This window comes from Lissotriton vulgaris, chromosome 10 (assembly GCF_964263255.1).
Source record: "Lissotriton vulgaris chromosome 10, aLisVul1.2, whole genome shotgun sequence".
NCBI lineage: Eukaryota > Metazoa > Chordata > Amphibia > Caudata > Salamandridae > Lissotriton > Lissotriton vulgaris.
The window spans coordinates 480,999,736-481,016,908 of NC_141698.1; the positions used below are offsets into that span (position 1 = coordinate 480,999,736).

General features: G+C 42.9%; 1 protein-coding gene across 1 annotated transcript in view; it reads left to right on the forward strand.

Annotated features, from left to right (window-relative positions):
• LOC147685430 (SEC14-like protein 5) overlaps positions 1–17,173 on the forward strand; it is a 1,171,342-nt gene that overhangs the window by 833,052 nt on the left and 321,117 nt on the right. The window contains exon 11 of the mRNA XM_086941333.1: positions 9,913–10,084. Within this exon, the coding sequence (XP_086797459.1) occupies positions 9,913–10,084 (172 nt within the window). The remainder of the gene's footprint in view (positions 1–9,912; positions 10,085–17,173) is intronic.

Consider the following 17,173-nt stretch of genomic DNA (forward strand, 5'->3'; position numbering starts at 1 on the left):
ACCCTTAAATCAGATGACTTGGGCCCAAAAACTAATGACTACAAGGTGATTCCAAGAGTAGAAAGTGACCTTATCCTTCAGTCACTTATTTTGGACAGCCAATATGTTGTAATCATAAAGCCAATGTGCTTCAAGAGTCAGTCATTCTGACCTTTAGTTTGAAAAGGTTGATTTGGCATTCCGACAAACATTTCAAAATACTGGAATTTGCTGACCTTCCAATCAATCATAGTGGCTTGTGTTTGCTAAGTGGAGGAAGTATAGTTGACAAGTGAAAGTTCATTTTTACATCACTAGTGGAGAAATTCATTACAAGAAATTCAGCTAATGCAAACCCCTTGACTTCCACCGGCAATAAGTGGTGTTCATCCAAGCTGCTCAACCCAAAAAAGGTTTTTAAGAGTGCTTCAAGGTTTGTTTTTTCAACCATCAGCATTGGTCAACCTATTGCTCACTTAAAGAAAAGCTGAGGTTACTGAGAAGGTCCTATAGACAATAAGTCTGGACGGCAAAGACACAATATCAACATGTGTTATGGCATAGGTTACTTAAGTGATACCAAGACCAACAATGCCAAAGCATTCTGGGGGATAATCAATGAACTGGAAAAGGGAGATAATAGGGCCTATATTTATTTTCATTTTTACAGTGGATGCATGGGTGAAGTTCATCATTAATTTGAATGGCCCTAGTGATGCCAACGTAACTAGTCCAGATATGAGCCATCATACCCTGAAGTAAAACGAGGCATCTGTAATCATAGAGAGAAGTTCAGCATCGGCACTCCTTGTTTTGGCACTACATGATTCCGAACTCAAGAGCAAAAAAGAAATAGCCACTCATCTGCGTCAGATTAGATCGAATGGGGCCCCAGGCCCTAATGGTCTTCTAAAATGCTATATATCGAGCCAATCTTGATCTGCGGGGCGAAGTCCTTATTTCCATGTACAATGAGGTTCAAGCAATGAATACCATGCCAGAGTCCTGGCATGGAAGTATTGTGCAACCAATTTACAAAAGTGGCCCTCTAGATAAACCCTCAAATTATCAGTTAACTGATTTAACTGGTGTTTAGGTAGAGGTCTTTTTCTCCGATTATTTACTGACTTGGAGGAGTGGGCAACAACACAGGAAATCATCCCAATTAATCAATCAGGATTTTGTAAGGCGCAATCTACAATTACCAACGTATTATCCCTCACCATACTGGCGGAGCGCGCTGTTTGTTTAAAAGAAACCAACAACATTTACACATCTGCTTTATGGACTCAAAATCTGCATTCAACTCTATTCCACAATCTATACTATGGAGAAAACTTGCTGGTTGGGGTATCTCCAAAAACTACTGAACGCTATTATACTTTTGTACACAAATACTTGGGTTCAGCTTAAGTTAGGCTATGGATTCAGCTTATTCCGAAAAATAAAAACCTGTAATGACCTCAAACATGCTGTGTATTGGCCCCATGTCTTTTTAATCTTTTTAAGTCAGAACTCCTACAGCACCCTAAAACAGTTAATGTTCACCCTCCTAAACTTGCGAATGGTCATCTTAAATATCTTCAGTATGCTGATGATATGATTCTACCTAGTCTAACCCCAATAGGATTGCAATGACTAATCACTGCATTTGATGACTACATTACAGCCAATTGTTTGGAGCTGAATGTCAAGAGAACCAAGTTTATTGAAATTGGTCCCTTGAATACAAAAACTCGACCTTGACAAGCGAGAGGAGGGTTAATTGAGGTTGTAAAGACAAATTAATGTTTTGGCATTGTATTTGATAATAAAGTCTCGTGTAAAAGTCATTTAACGTTTTATGCGCAAAAACATCATCTTTAGGTCATTACGCAATTCATTAAGGTGCCAATCTTATCAATATCTTCTCAAAGTTATAGGAGAGAAGTTCCTATCGACTAATGCCTATGGCTCACCTATCATTAAGGGAACTGATGCTAAATTATTGGATTTATTGTTAGTAAAGGCCTGTAAGTCTGTTTTCGGAATCTCAAAATCAATTTACCAATCTGAAATTCCCTAGGAATTTGGTCTCAGAAAACAGTCTTTAGTGAATCAAGGGTCTTTTTTAAATGCATTCAGTCACTGTCTCTATCAGAACCCTGCTCCTTAGGAAATAATTGCTGGTATGAAATAAATCCTTCTAAATGTGCTGGAGCCTGGAGATCCTACCTTTCAACGTGTTTCCAAAGCTTCGATTTACAGTCAAGGTTTCCTTGAATGAATAAGCTTTGTTTTAAACAGTTTTTAAATGGAAATATAAAAGTTAACTTCTTTTAATGCAGATAAAGAGGGTTTGACTGCAAAGAAGCATGTCTGGACAGTGATTAATTCTTATCACAGTCGGGAAATTCAGTCTTATTTGACCACCTACTTTCCATCACTTAAGAGGGACACACTTTTAAAATTGTGACTTGGCATATATCCTACCCATGACGGCATGCCAAAATGGATCTAGCAATGGTCAACTTGAGGTTGTAGATTGCGGGCTTTCACAAGAAACTATTGCATATTGTATGTGTACCTCCTGAATACATGTCATATATTTTTTTTAATTCTAATTTCTCGATGCAGGGGTGAGATCTGTTCTCCAGACCTTCATTCTAAGCTTCTCAGGTGCTTCAATTTCCCTAACGTGTCAGTTAATAATATTAGGAATAATATTCATTCCTCCCATTTTGTTGAGTAGGCTGAAACTATAGCTAAAGTGTGCTGTTAAAAAACATTATTTAAAGTAAGTGCTATATCCATTGGTATTTTCTTTCTATGAGGTTCAGGTTTTTTTTTTCCTTGCCTGAATAGGTCATATGATTGGTCAATTATGGTTATATGGCACTTTGAATTGCCTTGTATAGTTTATTGCGGGTTAGGTTAAAAGCAGGGCTATTTGTTCATAGGTTCTTTGAAGTACTGTATGGTTTCTTGTGAGCAGCTCTATTTTTAACGTTGTTAAATGTTTTTGCATATAGGACAAATGCTCCCGCGTCTCTCCTGACCTTATCTTCCCCCTCTCCCTTCCCCCAACCCTCACCCCTCTCCGCTCCTACTCTTTCCAGCTTCTGTCCTCTGCCTTCACCTGCCCTTGCCCTTTGTCTGCACCCTGTTTTTCTGTGAACCTCTTCCCTCGCCACTTGAGACTGAACTATTTTGTCTGATGCCCAATGGAGCTACCTGGTTTAGTTATAGGGGAGATGGGTCGTGGATTCCCTCCTTGGTCGTCACCTACCCAGTCGGTCTTTTAGACAGACTTCCTTTAGTCTCTACTGTTGTCTCTTCCCTTATCCTCACTTTCTCACCTCCCCTACCCTCCACTACTTTTCTCTCTCCTTTCTCTCCTCTCCTAATGTATAGCTGATTGTTTGATGTAATGGTTAATCGTTGATCTTTTTCCGTTATATTGTTGAACCACATTGTTGCACTTCCTTTCGTCTCTCCTGTCATCGCCTCCCGCATTCTCCCTCTATTTATGTCTCTCCTTCTCTCCTCTCTCAATGTATTGAGATTGAACTATTTTGTCTGATGCCCGATAGAGATACCTGGTTTAGCTATAGGGGAGATTGGCCATGGATTCCCTCCTTGGTCGTCACCTACCCAGTCGCTCTTTAGACAGACTTCCTTTCGTCTCTCCTTGTTTGTCTCGTCCCTTATCCTCTCTTTTTCACCTCCCCTGCCCCCACCACTACTTTTCTCTCTCCTTTCTCTCCTCTCCTGATTGTACTGCCTATTTTTTGATGCATTGTGTAATTGTTGAACCTTTTCTGTTACATTGTTACTTCTCATGTAAAGCGCTCTGATACCTTCGGGTCTAGCCAGCGCTATATAAAACTCTTTAAATAAATAAAATAAATAAATAAATGTCCTCTGCTATGAGCACTTAGCACTTTTATGGAACCTGAATTGTTTTCGCCGAGCTAGGATGAATGTAATCTTATATTCAACTTTGAGGTATTTTTAGGCACATGTTTTTTTTGAATTGCAGTATGTCCTTTGTCATAAGCATTTGGCACTTTGGACCAACGGCTGTGGATTACAGTGGGCTGGGATAAATGCAAACGTATTTTTAACTTTGATTTTTTTTATGTGTTTGGATGATATAAGAATAATTTATGTGAAAATGTTGCATGTACTTAAATGTCATTTTGTGATGATTTTTAATAATCAAACAATACAAATGTACTTACTTTTGCATTCAGCTTCTGAAGAAATTTGTAGCAATATAACGCTGGGTTCGGTACCAGAGGATAGCATGAAAATATAATTTGGTTAATTTTTTAGAGATCCTGAACTTTGCTCCACTTCTTGTATGCCTTTTGTAAAGCCATGATTGAAGAGTTAGATGAACTCCGGATGACATCCTTCAGAAGGCCCTGTTCAATCATGCTCTCAATTACAGGATTAAATCCAGCAATTTCTATTGGGGTCATCTTGTAAGGGCATGTTTGATTAAAAACTGCATTGGAATGAACAGTTATTTTTAGGGGTTTTGCGCCTTTAATCTATCCTTCTTTCTGCCTGTAAAATCCCTTACATCCTCTGACTGTCTCTCTTGAATCAGTTGTTAAGTCCTCTTTAGTAATAACTGCATACAGTCTTACAACAGGCTCAGGTGTTTGTAGCTTGAATTCTGCAGTGGCTGCTGGGTCTCAATCCCGACTCCATCCTGTGCACAGTAAATGATGCAGTTGAGTTTGCAAAGGAGATCCCTTCCTAACAAGTTTACAGGGCTCGACTCACACGCCACAAACAGATATTGCTCTTCAATGTCTCCTATTTTTAGTGGGACAACTTGGTCTTCTTTTCCTGAGAGGAGTAGGTTGGAGAGACCTCAACTGTTCTAAAAGTCAAGCAAGTGGCTCTGTGTCTATCAAGAAACATTCTGGATGTCCGATAAGCTCTTCCTCTACATCTGGTGTGGCATTCCCTCCATATTCTATGGAAAGTCCTTACATGTTCATTCTGATATTCGGATTACTTTCGGGTCCTAGTGGGGGTACATAAAGCTCTTCCATTCCTTTCTTTTTGTATCAAGTGGGTCTGTGCTATCATGTACTTATCTTGTAGCCTTTTTCGCTTAGCTTCTAACATATCACTGCAATATTTCGCATACTGGAGGATCTTGTCAAGGGGCTTACTCTGCAAGCAAGGAACACCTTGAATGATCTGATTGCTAATTTTGGGTCTTAGTCCTTGCACAGACATGGCGAGGAACCCTCCCATGTTATCTTCCAATCGATTGTTTAGTCCACTATGCACCATGTACACTTGAAATAACCTCTCAAAGTAGGCGTGTACAGACTATTTAGGTTCCTGAGAGGTTAAAAAAATCTTGGGCCAGTTCATTTCTTTTTGGGGAACCTTAGTCTTTAAATGTGTTATGACTACCTTGTATTTGGTCTTAACCGGGAAGAAGGTGCGTTTGTTCCTTGTACCCTAGGGGGCTCCTGAGTTGGCCATTCAATGGCTTCCTTGCATTCTACCCACAAGTATTTTGGGACTGCCACTTTGAACAATGCACCTAAATCTTCCCACAAGACTTTGAAAGTTGTCACAATTTTGTCCATCTAGGTATTCCAAGTATCTGGACTTTCCCCTAGCTTCAGAAGGGAATTTGTGAATTCAAAAAGATCTATCTGTGACAACAGGATAAGTATGGATGCTCCTCCCTCTACTTCCCTTAAAGGGTATTATCTTACTACCTCTCTTGCATTCTCTCCCTCATCCTTCTCGGCAACACCTTTCTTTCGTTTCGTCTTAACCCTTAACTTCTTGGACCACAGCTTTATAAATGTCTCCGTCTCGCTCCAATCTATAATGTTTTCGATTCACTCTCCTACATAGGTTCTCAATCCCCTCTGCTTTAGCAACTTCATATTTTCATCTATCATCATCCTAACATTTGTACACAACTTCTTTCTTTGCGTTAGATCAACTCCACAGACGTCTGCAACCTATGCCATTATCGTATACGCCTCTTATGCCACACTCACAGCTTCCAGGCTCATGTAGAGAAATTTGTTCTGATAGTAATCTCCTAAATCCATCCCTACATATCCTTTAACAATTTCTTCAAAATTGATTTTCAACTAAGCAACAGTATGTCTCTGAGGAGTATGTCTTGTGCTTGAAGGGGCGACTGGTAGAGTTGTAATGACCATTTGGCCTTTCGCAATAGAGCTGGTTGGAACCTCTCCTTGTAGATGACCTGATGCTACTAGACTAGATGCTGGTGCGGGGTCCTGGGGAACACTTGAAAGGGTCTGACTCAGGGGAGTACTAGAAATTGCCTTGGCAGGAGAGGTGTTTGGCGTACCCAAAGGAAGCTGCTTGTCGAAGGCAGTGCCAGGGGTGACATGGTAGTTTCATGTGTAGCTTGGAGGTGTACGGACTTCGGTAGGGGTTTTAGTATCTGTCCCAGTCTCAGTTGCCGTCGGAGCTGTATTGCACGATGTGGCTTCTGTGTTACACACAGGAGGTATTATACTGAGGAGCTCCTCTATGAAGGCATCGTCCTCCTCACTTTCTGCTTATAATTTACATTTCTCCTTCTCCCCAGTTTTTACCTTTACTGTCTTCACTCTCTCTATTAACGAATAGGCTCCAGCGGTTTCAATTACTTCTTCCCTCCCCTTTTTCTGTCTCTCATAATCCTGAACATTTATCCATGAGTAATCTCTACTGTTTATTTTTAAGGCAAACATCTTCCTTTTCTTTTTGTTTGCCCCCTGTATCCAAAGATTTAAAAACTTCAAACTGTGTGGATCTAGGCTGAGGTTTCCAATAGTACATTCACTGTCTCATATTTTCTATTGTAGGAATACAGAAAGTCCCACTTAGTGGGAACTGTAGTTCTCCATTTTTGTTAATGTATTTATGCCATTAGCTAACCTACATGCAAGTGTGTAACCCTTTCTTTGCTGCTATTTCTCTAGCTGGTGTTCCTTTGGGTGGAAATGTCTCTTCCTTATTCACATCTTACTCCTTTTTCAAAACATAATTTCTCATGCTGACAAATTCTCTGTCACTCTCTTTTCCAATCTTACACGCTCCTTACGCTGTTGTGTTCACGATCTGCCCACCAGTACCAGCACGTCTTTGTCAAAATTCATCCTATCTTAATGCATCCACAGCATTCGACACCCAATCCCTGCATAGCACCAAATGACGTAAAGCACAAATACTGCCAGAACTTTTGAAACACTTGTCACTCCAACTTTTTGTTTGTTTACTTTGTCTAAACAGAAATCTCTATAACAGCAAGAAGACTACCTACTTTCACAGAATGGTAGACTCTCCACCTGCAGTAGTCATGTACTTAATGGGTTAACCCCAGCACTTCACAGTACACCTCACCCTAGCACACAAATTCAACACTTTAATAAATCTAATTTGAGGTACATCTCTTCAACTTCGTGCTATATACTTGTCTAGTCGTAAAGTAAAAAAATCAGAGAATATCATCAAGAACACAATAACTATCATTCCCACTAATCCAAGAGCTAAAACCACATAATACTTGTTCTCAAAATCCATCCACTGCATTCCACCATAGTACTCCTACTACCATTCCCGACATACACTACCTGGCTACTTGCTTCTAATCCACCCTTCACACGCATTCAAATCCCTATTGATGTTCAGGTCGTCCTTCCCTGGCTACCTTGACTTCCAGAGCAAGTATCGGTTTAGGACTGGGCTAATTTGAATTTTGGCGGGCAACCAGCTGAGCCATGAAGGTGCAGTAGTTGGTTCTATAGCCAATTAGGTATAACTAATACTGATCACATGCAATCAGTATCATCAGCTCTGCTACCAGATAATTTGGCTCTAAAACCAGTCTCTCATAGCATTACCAAATGCGCACCAACTGCTCGGACCAGGAGTGGTGCAGTCCCTGTATGGACTTTGGAACTCCGCGACTGGACCTATCTCTTTCTGCTATGAGCTCAAATCAAGAATCAGAACAGTGGTATTCTCAAAAGAAAGACAAACACAAGTTAAGACTATAAGAAGTTTTCTATGGAGTATTGTTAAGTAAATTATATGAAATATTCCATAAGCATAGTTAACATTAAAGAGTTCAGTTCACAAGTACAAAGATCTTGATAGAGTTTAATACAAAATCCAGCATAGATTTGCCTTACAAATTGGAAGTCGGAGGGGGCAGATTTACAAGCCCCTTGCGCGTTTTTTACTCTGCCGTTGCGTCACTTTTGTGACGCAGCGGTGGCGCAAAAGATGCGCCATTCTGCGGTGTATTTATAATGGAACGCATCTGGGAGATGCGTCACGTTGTAAAGCCCTGTGCCAGAAAGAGGCGTTCCTGCCCAGGGCGGGGGGGCGGGAGGGGTGGGGGCGGGGCGTTCCGGTGCGGGAACGCCTACTAAAAGTGGCTAAGTGAAATCTACAAGATTTCACTCAGTCACTTTTGAGCCCATGCTGCTTCAAAACCCTGCGCCTGCTTGAAGCAGGCGTAAGGATTGACGCAGCAGTGTAAACATAGGGCCCCACCGAGCATTGCTGGAGCTGCGTCGCAAGTGCGACGCAGCTCCAGCAATGCGCCGCCTTTACGGCACCGATGCATCACGCATCCGTGCCGTGTCTTGCCAATGGTGCGCCGCATTTTAAATGCGGCGCATCCATGGTGGTGGAGGCCTTGCGCACAATACCTGGTGCACCCCTGCTGATATGCAGGGATGCGCCAGTTATTGTAAATCTGCCCCGGAGTATCATAGTTACAGAGGAAAGGTAGGCCCTTATATGGGACTTCAAACAAAGGATTTCATAAATTACTAAGTTGGTGCATGAATCACAGGATATGCACAAATGAAAGACAAGCAAGTAGAAACATTATACTACAAAATGAATTCAATGATTCTCTCATACTACCACTACATTGAATACCGTCGCTCTCACAGTTTATTTCAGCACAATAGTTGGCACATTGTATGAACGATAGTCTGGGACAGCTGGAATGGTCCTTGGTTGGATGCAGCATAGTGAGAAGCTCCTGGAAACATTCATTGTCTTCTATTGGAAAGATTGCAATTCTTCATTCAGAACTAATAAATAGCAACAATGATCGTGTAGTGAAGTGCAGTGTTACTTCAAAATGGAAGACAATAAGTCTTTGGTTAGGCTAGCACAAGTTTGATTTTAAGTAGTTTGGGAGCGTAAATATGAGAAAACGTATAAAGCCCCACAGACCTATCCACCCTCATACCCCAACCTGTTAGTAAACCCTGACACAGGGCATTGTTGCCATTGGTTGAGACGTTACCAATATGTTTGTTGTACTCCACACTTTTTTCTGATGACAAAATATTGATCTTTGAATACCCTCACCTATCGTGATCACTGTTGAACATAATATCTCTTTTGCTCATACATTTGAGGCTATGTCTTGGCTCACTCGGTTTTTCTGTGTCGTTAGTGTTGGAGAGTCAGGAGTATAAAGAGGATACTCCCGCAGATACTATGCCCTGCAACACCAGTACTAAATTAAAGCATCCACCACTGACTGCCACAGGAGCAAAGAAAAGGTCTCACTTATATGTGTAGATATTCTAGAAAGTCTGGTCTTGGTATGTGTGCCTGTTTATTCTAGTGTGAGCTAGTGTAGTTCAGTACATGTTTTTCCAACAAATAAAAATGTGGTCTTTTGTTCTTGGGCTTCATACAACTTCTTTTCTGTAAGATGATTGCCACTGTCTCTAGTTGCCCTTATAGAGCAAAATACCTGCTGTAGTGCAGGTTGTAGCTATGGGTGAGGTGGTGCACAGCAAACTACTAGAACAAAAAATAGGGTCGATAGCATGACCCGAACCAGAGTTTTGAGGTGGCCACCATTTTGGAGAATAAAATAAGAACGTACCCCTTTGCTGTCTCTTCTAGGACCTGGACCTGTCTAGTGGATCTAGAAGGACTGAACATGAGGCACCTATGGAGGCCTGGTGTGAAGACACTCCTGAGATTAATAGAGGTTGTAGAAGCCAATTATCCGGAGACGCTGGGAAAGTTGCTGATCATTCGAGCACCGAGAGTCTTCCCTGTGCTATGGACTCTAGTAAGTAATGAAAGTTGAGATGGAGTAAGAAGGCAATGGGAGTCGATGCAAAGATACTCTACTTAATAGGAAATGTACCCAAGAGATTATTGGCATATCTAAATGCAAAATGTACGCGCTAACTGGAGGTTATATGTCACACATCCAGGGAAATGTAGATATTTTTCAATAAAAGGTGACTCTAGATATACACAGCAAAATTCAAACTTAAAATGCAATTTTTCTGACTTAAGTGCATTTGTCAAATACCCGCACCAAGTCTAATCAGGACTACCTTTATAATGATCTATGATTCATCCTTTTAAATGTGTTTTTTGAAAAGGCAACAATGTTTTAGTAAACAAACACTGCAACATCCAAGTGAGCTCCTGTGGGTCAAAGTTAGTCACCAACTCAAATATAATGACTTTTCCCTGCATACTTGATCATTTAACCAAATATGCATTTTATTAATTCTTACCAGAAACATCCTAAAATACTCACCTATAATGAACATCGCAGTAATGGAATAACATTTTTGTTATTAGATTATTCAGTGCCTAATTTGTGAAAAAAAGAGAACTTCCAATACCCTCATCAGGAGGCCACTACAGCTTTCGCCACCATTGTCACGGACAGCGCTGCCAATGACAGCATCAACACAACTTCTAACCATCACACTCCTTCAAGAGTGACAATTGAGACTATTACAGGCCTAAAAGCTATAAGAATGGCTTATGTGGCAGGTATTATTCATTTTGTCATATATGTTTCAAAAAAAATTACTGTGATGGTGCTAATCCCTTAATTAAACAAACAAAGCCACCATGCGGCAGACTGTCATTAGTGCTGGGTTGACAAATAAGTGCCGGTGCTGAGCCCTTGAAACGCCCAGCTCAAAATAATTACTGAGGTCATTGCTTCTCTTTCACTAAACACCAAGAATTTACTTATCAAAGAGTCAAAAGGGCAAATATCCTCTTCCCACATGTCTGAGCAGCAATATAAAAGACAGCAGTTTTACACTCAGACCCAGAAAAGTCGACATCGAATCCATGAGTACCGCCTTCAAAGGCAAAAAGAACAGATGAAAGACGTAATGCAGAATTGATCAAACATTCACCCCCAGTCACAGATCTGGGTTAAATCCAATCCTTTTTTTGCACGCCACGCCATTCCAGTTTAGACCCAACCATACGCAAATCAGTCTTGACACTGCTCCCTTATGGGAACAGTCCAGCCCAAATTGCCAGCCTAGAGCCTCCCTGGAGCAGAAACCAGCATCCTGGGACCGGTTTCAGGGTAACACCCCTCATTAGCAAAGCTAGCTGGAATCTGGTGGCCTAGCACGCACGAGACCCATGTCTTGGCACACCCTTCCCACTTAGAGGGCCAAATGCTAAAAGATCAGATGATGGACGGAATGCTGAATTAATCAAACATCTCCCCACAGTCACAGATGTTAAATCCATCATTTTTTTGGCAGGCCACGCCAAACAATGGATATAACCCAGATCTCTTGACTGGGGGTGAATGTTAGGATTTGTTCTGTATTCTGTCCATCATTGTGTTTCTTTTGCTTTCTCACCCAAAGTGTGCTGGGTATGCCCAGACATGGGTCCGGGCTCACTGTGCCACTGAAATCAAGCTAGCCTGGCTGATGAGGCGTAAAACCCCGAAACCTGTACTTGGATTCTTGTTTCCAGTCTAGAGAGAACCAGGCTTGGCAGGTTGGACTGGACTGTTACCATGAAGAGCAGGGTCAACACTGAGTTGCACATGGCTGGGTCTAAACTGTGGTGGCTTAGTGAACAAAACAACAATGGATTTAACCCAGATCTCTTGACTAGGGGTGAATGTTTTGATTTGTTCTGCATTCTATCCATCATTGTGTGCCATTTGCTTTCTCTACCACCTTCAAAGTGCACTATTATTTCCAAGATGATCCAACATATAGCTTCTCAAATTCAAAGCTCTGAAAGAGTCTATAGATTTGTTTTATTTAGGTTGGAAAGACACACATGGTAATGGACGTCCACCCCCAACCTGGGAGCCCCCCACTGTATTGATGTCTGGATCCTTAATACTGAGTTTTGTTGTCGCAGGCAAACACAGATCAGGTGTGTGTATCATAACATAGGCCTGTCTCACAGATTGCGATCTTGTTGGACCTGGAGGTGTTCCCAAAGAGCTATCCTCACAGTGGTGAAAGCCTGCTGTTTTTTCCAAGGAGTTTAGCAGCACGAGTGCTGTGATGGCAGCATACCTTGTAGTGATCAGTAAGAGTATGCAGAATTATTTTACCTGTGTCACTGGAGTGAGGCCTGCAGGCTCACTCATTTAAAGTTCTGCTGCTGTGTGCTTAACTTACCCCTTGGCCTTCACCAGTTTGGTATGTGTTGGGTACATGTGCTGGATGTATGTATGCCTGTTAATGGTACAATACAGGGATAATGCTATACTGTGCAGTTCATGCATGTAGTAAGTGTATGTGCGCCTGTGAGTGGTACAATACATGAAATATGTAGTGCTGTGCAGGGCTTGCATGTTAAATGCTTGTCAAATGCATGTGCTGGGTGTATGTGTGCCTGTGAATGGTGCAGTATATGAAGGATACAGTGCTGTGCAGTTCTCGTATGTTGAACACATATGCTGAGTGTATGTGTGCCTGCAAAGAGTACAATACATGGAGGACTCTGAATTTCATTTTGGGAGACCTAGGGCTGTATGGTGAAAGAAGAGGTGAGGAAGTAGAGACATCGCACAGACATATTTGTATATTGAAGCATTTCTATAAGCTGGGTGGGATACACTAAAGACAGGAGATTCAGAGAGATGTCACAAGGATGTCAGAGATGTCACAAGGGGCCTAGAAACATCTCTTGGAGGATATGGAGCTGATATGAGAATCATAAAGAGTAGTGCAAACAGCCTTGGGCTAACCTTTTGATACCCATATCACTATGGTTGACATTCATGTGCGAACTCTAGTCACTCCCATGCCTTGTGTTTTGGGGATATCAGATTTGAAGGCACACCTACTGTGACAGACTGCTCTCTGGAGGAAGAGAGGGAAAAGGAGTAGGTACTTCAAAAGGAAGCTGTTAGACCTGACAGCCTTAGGGCGATCTTATTCCCAACGTTTTGCCTTCCACCTCCACTTTTCCAACCTTGTTATTGCTGGTATTAGGACTCTGTTTCACTTTACCACTGCTAACCAGTGATAAAATACTTGTGCTTTCTCCCCTAAACATAGTAATATTGGTTCATCCCCAATAGCCATAATTAATTTACTTTTAAGTTCCTAGTAAAGTGGTGTTACATGTACCCAGTGCCTGTACATTAAATGCTACTAGTGGTTCTACAACACTGATTGTACCACCCACGTAAGTAGCCCTTTAACCATGTCTCAGGCCTGCCAATGCAGAGCCTGTGTGTGCAGTTTACACTGCCATGTCGACCTGCAAAATAAAATTTTGCCAGACCCAAACCATTCTTTTTACACATTTAACTATCCCCTAAAGGAGACCCTGGACAACCCAGAGAGCAGGGTGCAATGTATTTAAAAGGCAGGACATGTACTTTTAAGTTGTATATCTCCTGGTAGTGAATAACTCTCAACATCGTTTTTCACTACTTCATGGTCTATATCTCCCATAGGATAACATTGGGATTGGCTTATGACACTTTCTAAGGGTAATTTCCAGTTGGGAAGAGATAAACCCTTCAGACGTGAGTGCCTTGCTCACTTTGCCACTGGATTAAAGCTAACCTGGCTGATGACGGCTGAAATGCCAGAAACCGGTCCCAGGATGCTTGTTTCCGGTCCAGAGAAGACATGGCTTTGTCAGTTCGGGCTGGACTGTTCCCATGAGGCACAGGGTCAGACTGATTTGCATATGGCCATGTCTGAACTGGGGTGGCGGAGTGAGCTAAAGAATGGTGATGGATTAAACCCAGATCAGTTGACTAGGGGTGAGTGTTTGATTTTCTCAAACGCTCCGTCCATCATCCCCTTTTGTATCGCTTTGTTCGCCCTACGCTGGCAGGGTATGCTCAGACGTGAGTCCCTTGCTCACTTTGCCACTGGATTCAAGCTAGCCTGGCTGATAACGGCTGAAATGCCAGAAACCGGTCCCAGGATGCTTGTTTCTGGTCCAGGGAAGACATGGCTTTGGCAGTTCGGGCTGGACTGTTCCCATGAGGCACGGGGGCGGACTGATTTGCATATGGACATGTCTGAACTGGGGTGGCAGAGTGAGCTAAAGAATGGTGATGGATTAAACCCATATCAGTTGACTGGTGGTGAGTGTTTTATTTGCTCAAATGCTCCGTCCATCATCCCCTTTTGTATCGCTTTGTTCGCCCTCAATTGGCAGGGTATGCTCAGATGTGAGTCCCTTGCTCACTTTGCCACTGGATTCAAGCTAGCCTGGCTGATGACGGCTGAAATGCCAGAAACCGGTCCCAGGATTCTGGTTTCCGGTCCAGGGAAGACATGGCTTTGGCAGTTCGGGCTGGCCTGTTCCCATGAGGCAGAGGGTCAGACTGATTTGCATATGGCTATATCTGAACTGGGGTGGCGGAGGGAGCTAAAGAATGGTAATGGATTAAACCCAGATCAGTTGACTGGGGGTGAGTGTTTGATTTGCTCAAACGCTCCGTCCATCATCCCCTTTTGTATCGCTTTGTTCGCGCTAAGTTGGCAGGGTATCCTCAGACCAGAGTCCCTTGCTCACTTTGCCACTGGATTCAAGCTAGCATGGCTAATGACGGCTGAAATGCCAGAAACCGGTCCCAGGATGCTTGTTTCCAGTCCAGGGAAGACATGGCTTTGGCAGTTCGTGCTGGACTGTTCCCATGAGGCTTTAGAAACAAAATGGAGGCAGCACCAAATATGGAGTAGACCAGGACCACGTAGTATCAAAAATATATTTTCTTTTTATTTTTTCATTTTTAAGACAGCCAACGCGTTTCGCTCCCCAACCATGGGAGCTTCGTCAGGGCAAGGATGTTATTAAATCTTGAGGCAACAGAACGACGTCAATAAATATGTTTGACCGAAACAGTACAGAAGCCGATATCAAAGTTCTGATATCCGGATAATATTATAAACACGTCAAGGGCTTATGAGTAAAATGCACGATTGTCCAAAAAGGTAATATTCCAACAAAAAAATGTAAGATTTTCTGGCGTCCAAGAACAGGCACGTGCGCAGACCTTAATAAGCTGCTACCACAAATACTCCACGCGTCCTGTTACTGTAATGTCCCCATGACGGATTCGAACACTAACCATGAATGCAACAAAGGGGGACACTGTTCCAGGGTGAGTAGTGTAATAGTCACTGCCTCACTTCCTACAAAGTGGGGGAAGAAACACAGAGAGGAAAGAGAAATGTCCTAGGTCTGTGACGCCAAGGATTGTTATGACCATAAAGGTGTGAAACATGTCGACCTTATAGTTACCGGCTGGAATACCAGAAACCGGTCCTCGGAAGCTTGTTTTCGGTCCAGGGAAGACATGGCTTGGCAGTTCGGGCTGGACTGTTCCCATGAGGCACAGGGTCAGACTGATTTGCATATGGCCATGTCTGAACTGGGGTGGCAGAGTGAGCTAAAGAATGGTGATGATTTAACCCATATCAGTTGACTGGGGGTGAGTGTTTGATTTGCTCAAATGCTCCGTCCATCATCCTCTTTTGTATCACTTTTAGAAAGTTGGCATTTTCTTGCTTTAGCCATTTGATGTCTGTAACCTGTCTCTGGTCACATGTCTTGGTGTAGTTGGCAATTGGTCTTTGTGTATTACTCTTAGACAGTCACACACAGGTAGAGTTTAGGTGTGTCTCAAGGGGCCATCTCTGGCACAATGGGAGAGAGGATCTGGGGACAGTTTCTCTTACACCTAAATAGGCTGTGTCCTGTTAACACAGAAAGTGCTGCCTATCCCCCTGTAGTGACCCTTAAGCCAGGGCACGAAGGGAGGACACCTGTCCACTTCAAAGGTATGCCTCTAAAGTCTCCCCCACTACAAAGGCACCACTGGGTATAAGTAATGGAGCTCAGACACCACTGCTTTAGTACACTTCTGGACCCGTGGATACTCTGCCAGGAAGAAGGGCTGCTGTCCTGCTAAAGGATGGCCACATTGCTGGACTCAGCTGGACTCCTGCTTTGCGGATCTGCTGCTTGCTGCCCTCTTACCTGGGTAAAAAGAACTGGACCTGCATCCCTTGACCCCAGAACCCAGAGTGACGCCAAGTGCTAACTGACTGGCCTCCTGATCTAAAGCTTCAGGGACATAACAGGCTTCCTACCCCTGAATCCGCACTCTGCCATCTGTGAGTCTACTTGGCCAAGTGGTGACACCCCATTCCTGGACCCTTGGAAGTGGGCCTAGGTTGCTCGCCAGTGGAACCAACTTATCTTCTCTGCTGAACGACACATCCCCGAGCAGAACCAACACATCTCCTTGGCTGAGCAGCACATCCCAGAACAGAACTGCCGTATTGCCGCTGCTGGGTGGATTGGAACTTTCAGGAAAGACTCACATCACCACTACTTGGGACCAATTCGTCACCTTTAGGACCGCTGCTGTGTGACACTTGTTGCAGCACATCCCTTGTCGACAGCAGCTTCAACACAATACCGGAACGCCACATTGCAGTGTCACCGCTCATCGGAATCAACGCATTGCCTCTGCTGCGCCTAGCATCCTTGACTCTGGAATTTGCATTGCAAGCCCTATTGACAGGATCCTCGCACAGCTGCCTCTCTGCATCTCGGAACTGGCGCATTGCCTCTGCTGCCCGACGCATTTTCAACGCAGATTCACACAGCGCTTGGCAACCAGGATTTAAGCTACTTTGTACAACCAACCTAATTGGGTCCAAGCTGCCAGCTTGTGCTCCATTGCAGTCAGCCAGAACTTGTGATTTTGTCATGTTCTTGTGCGACTCAATACCCCAAATAGAGCTTTCTGCTTCTTGTCACTATTTTTCACTGCAAACTTTAAAAATCAATATCTCCCGTTTTACTAATTGGATTTTTATCTTTTTGGTCTTGTTTTATTTATTGTGGAATTATGTTTGTGGTATTTTAACTATTT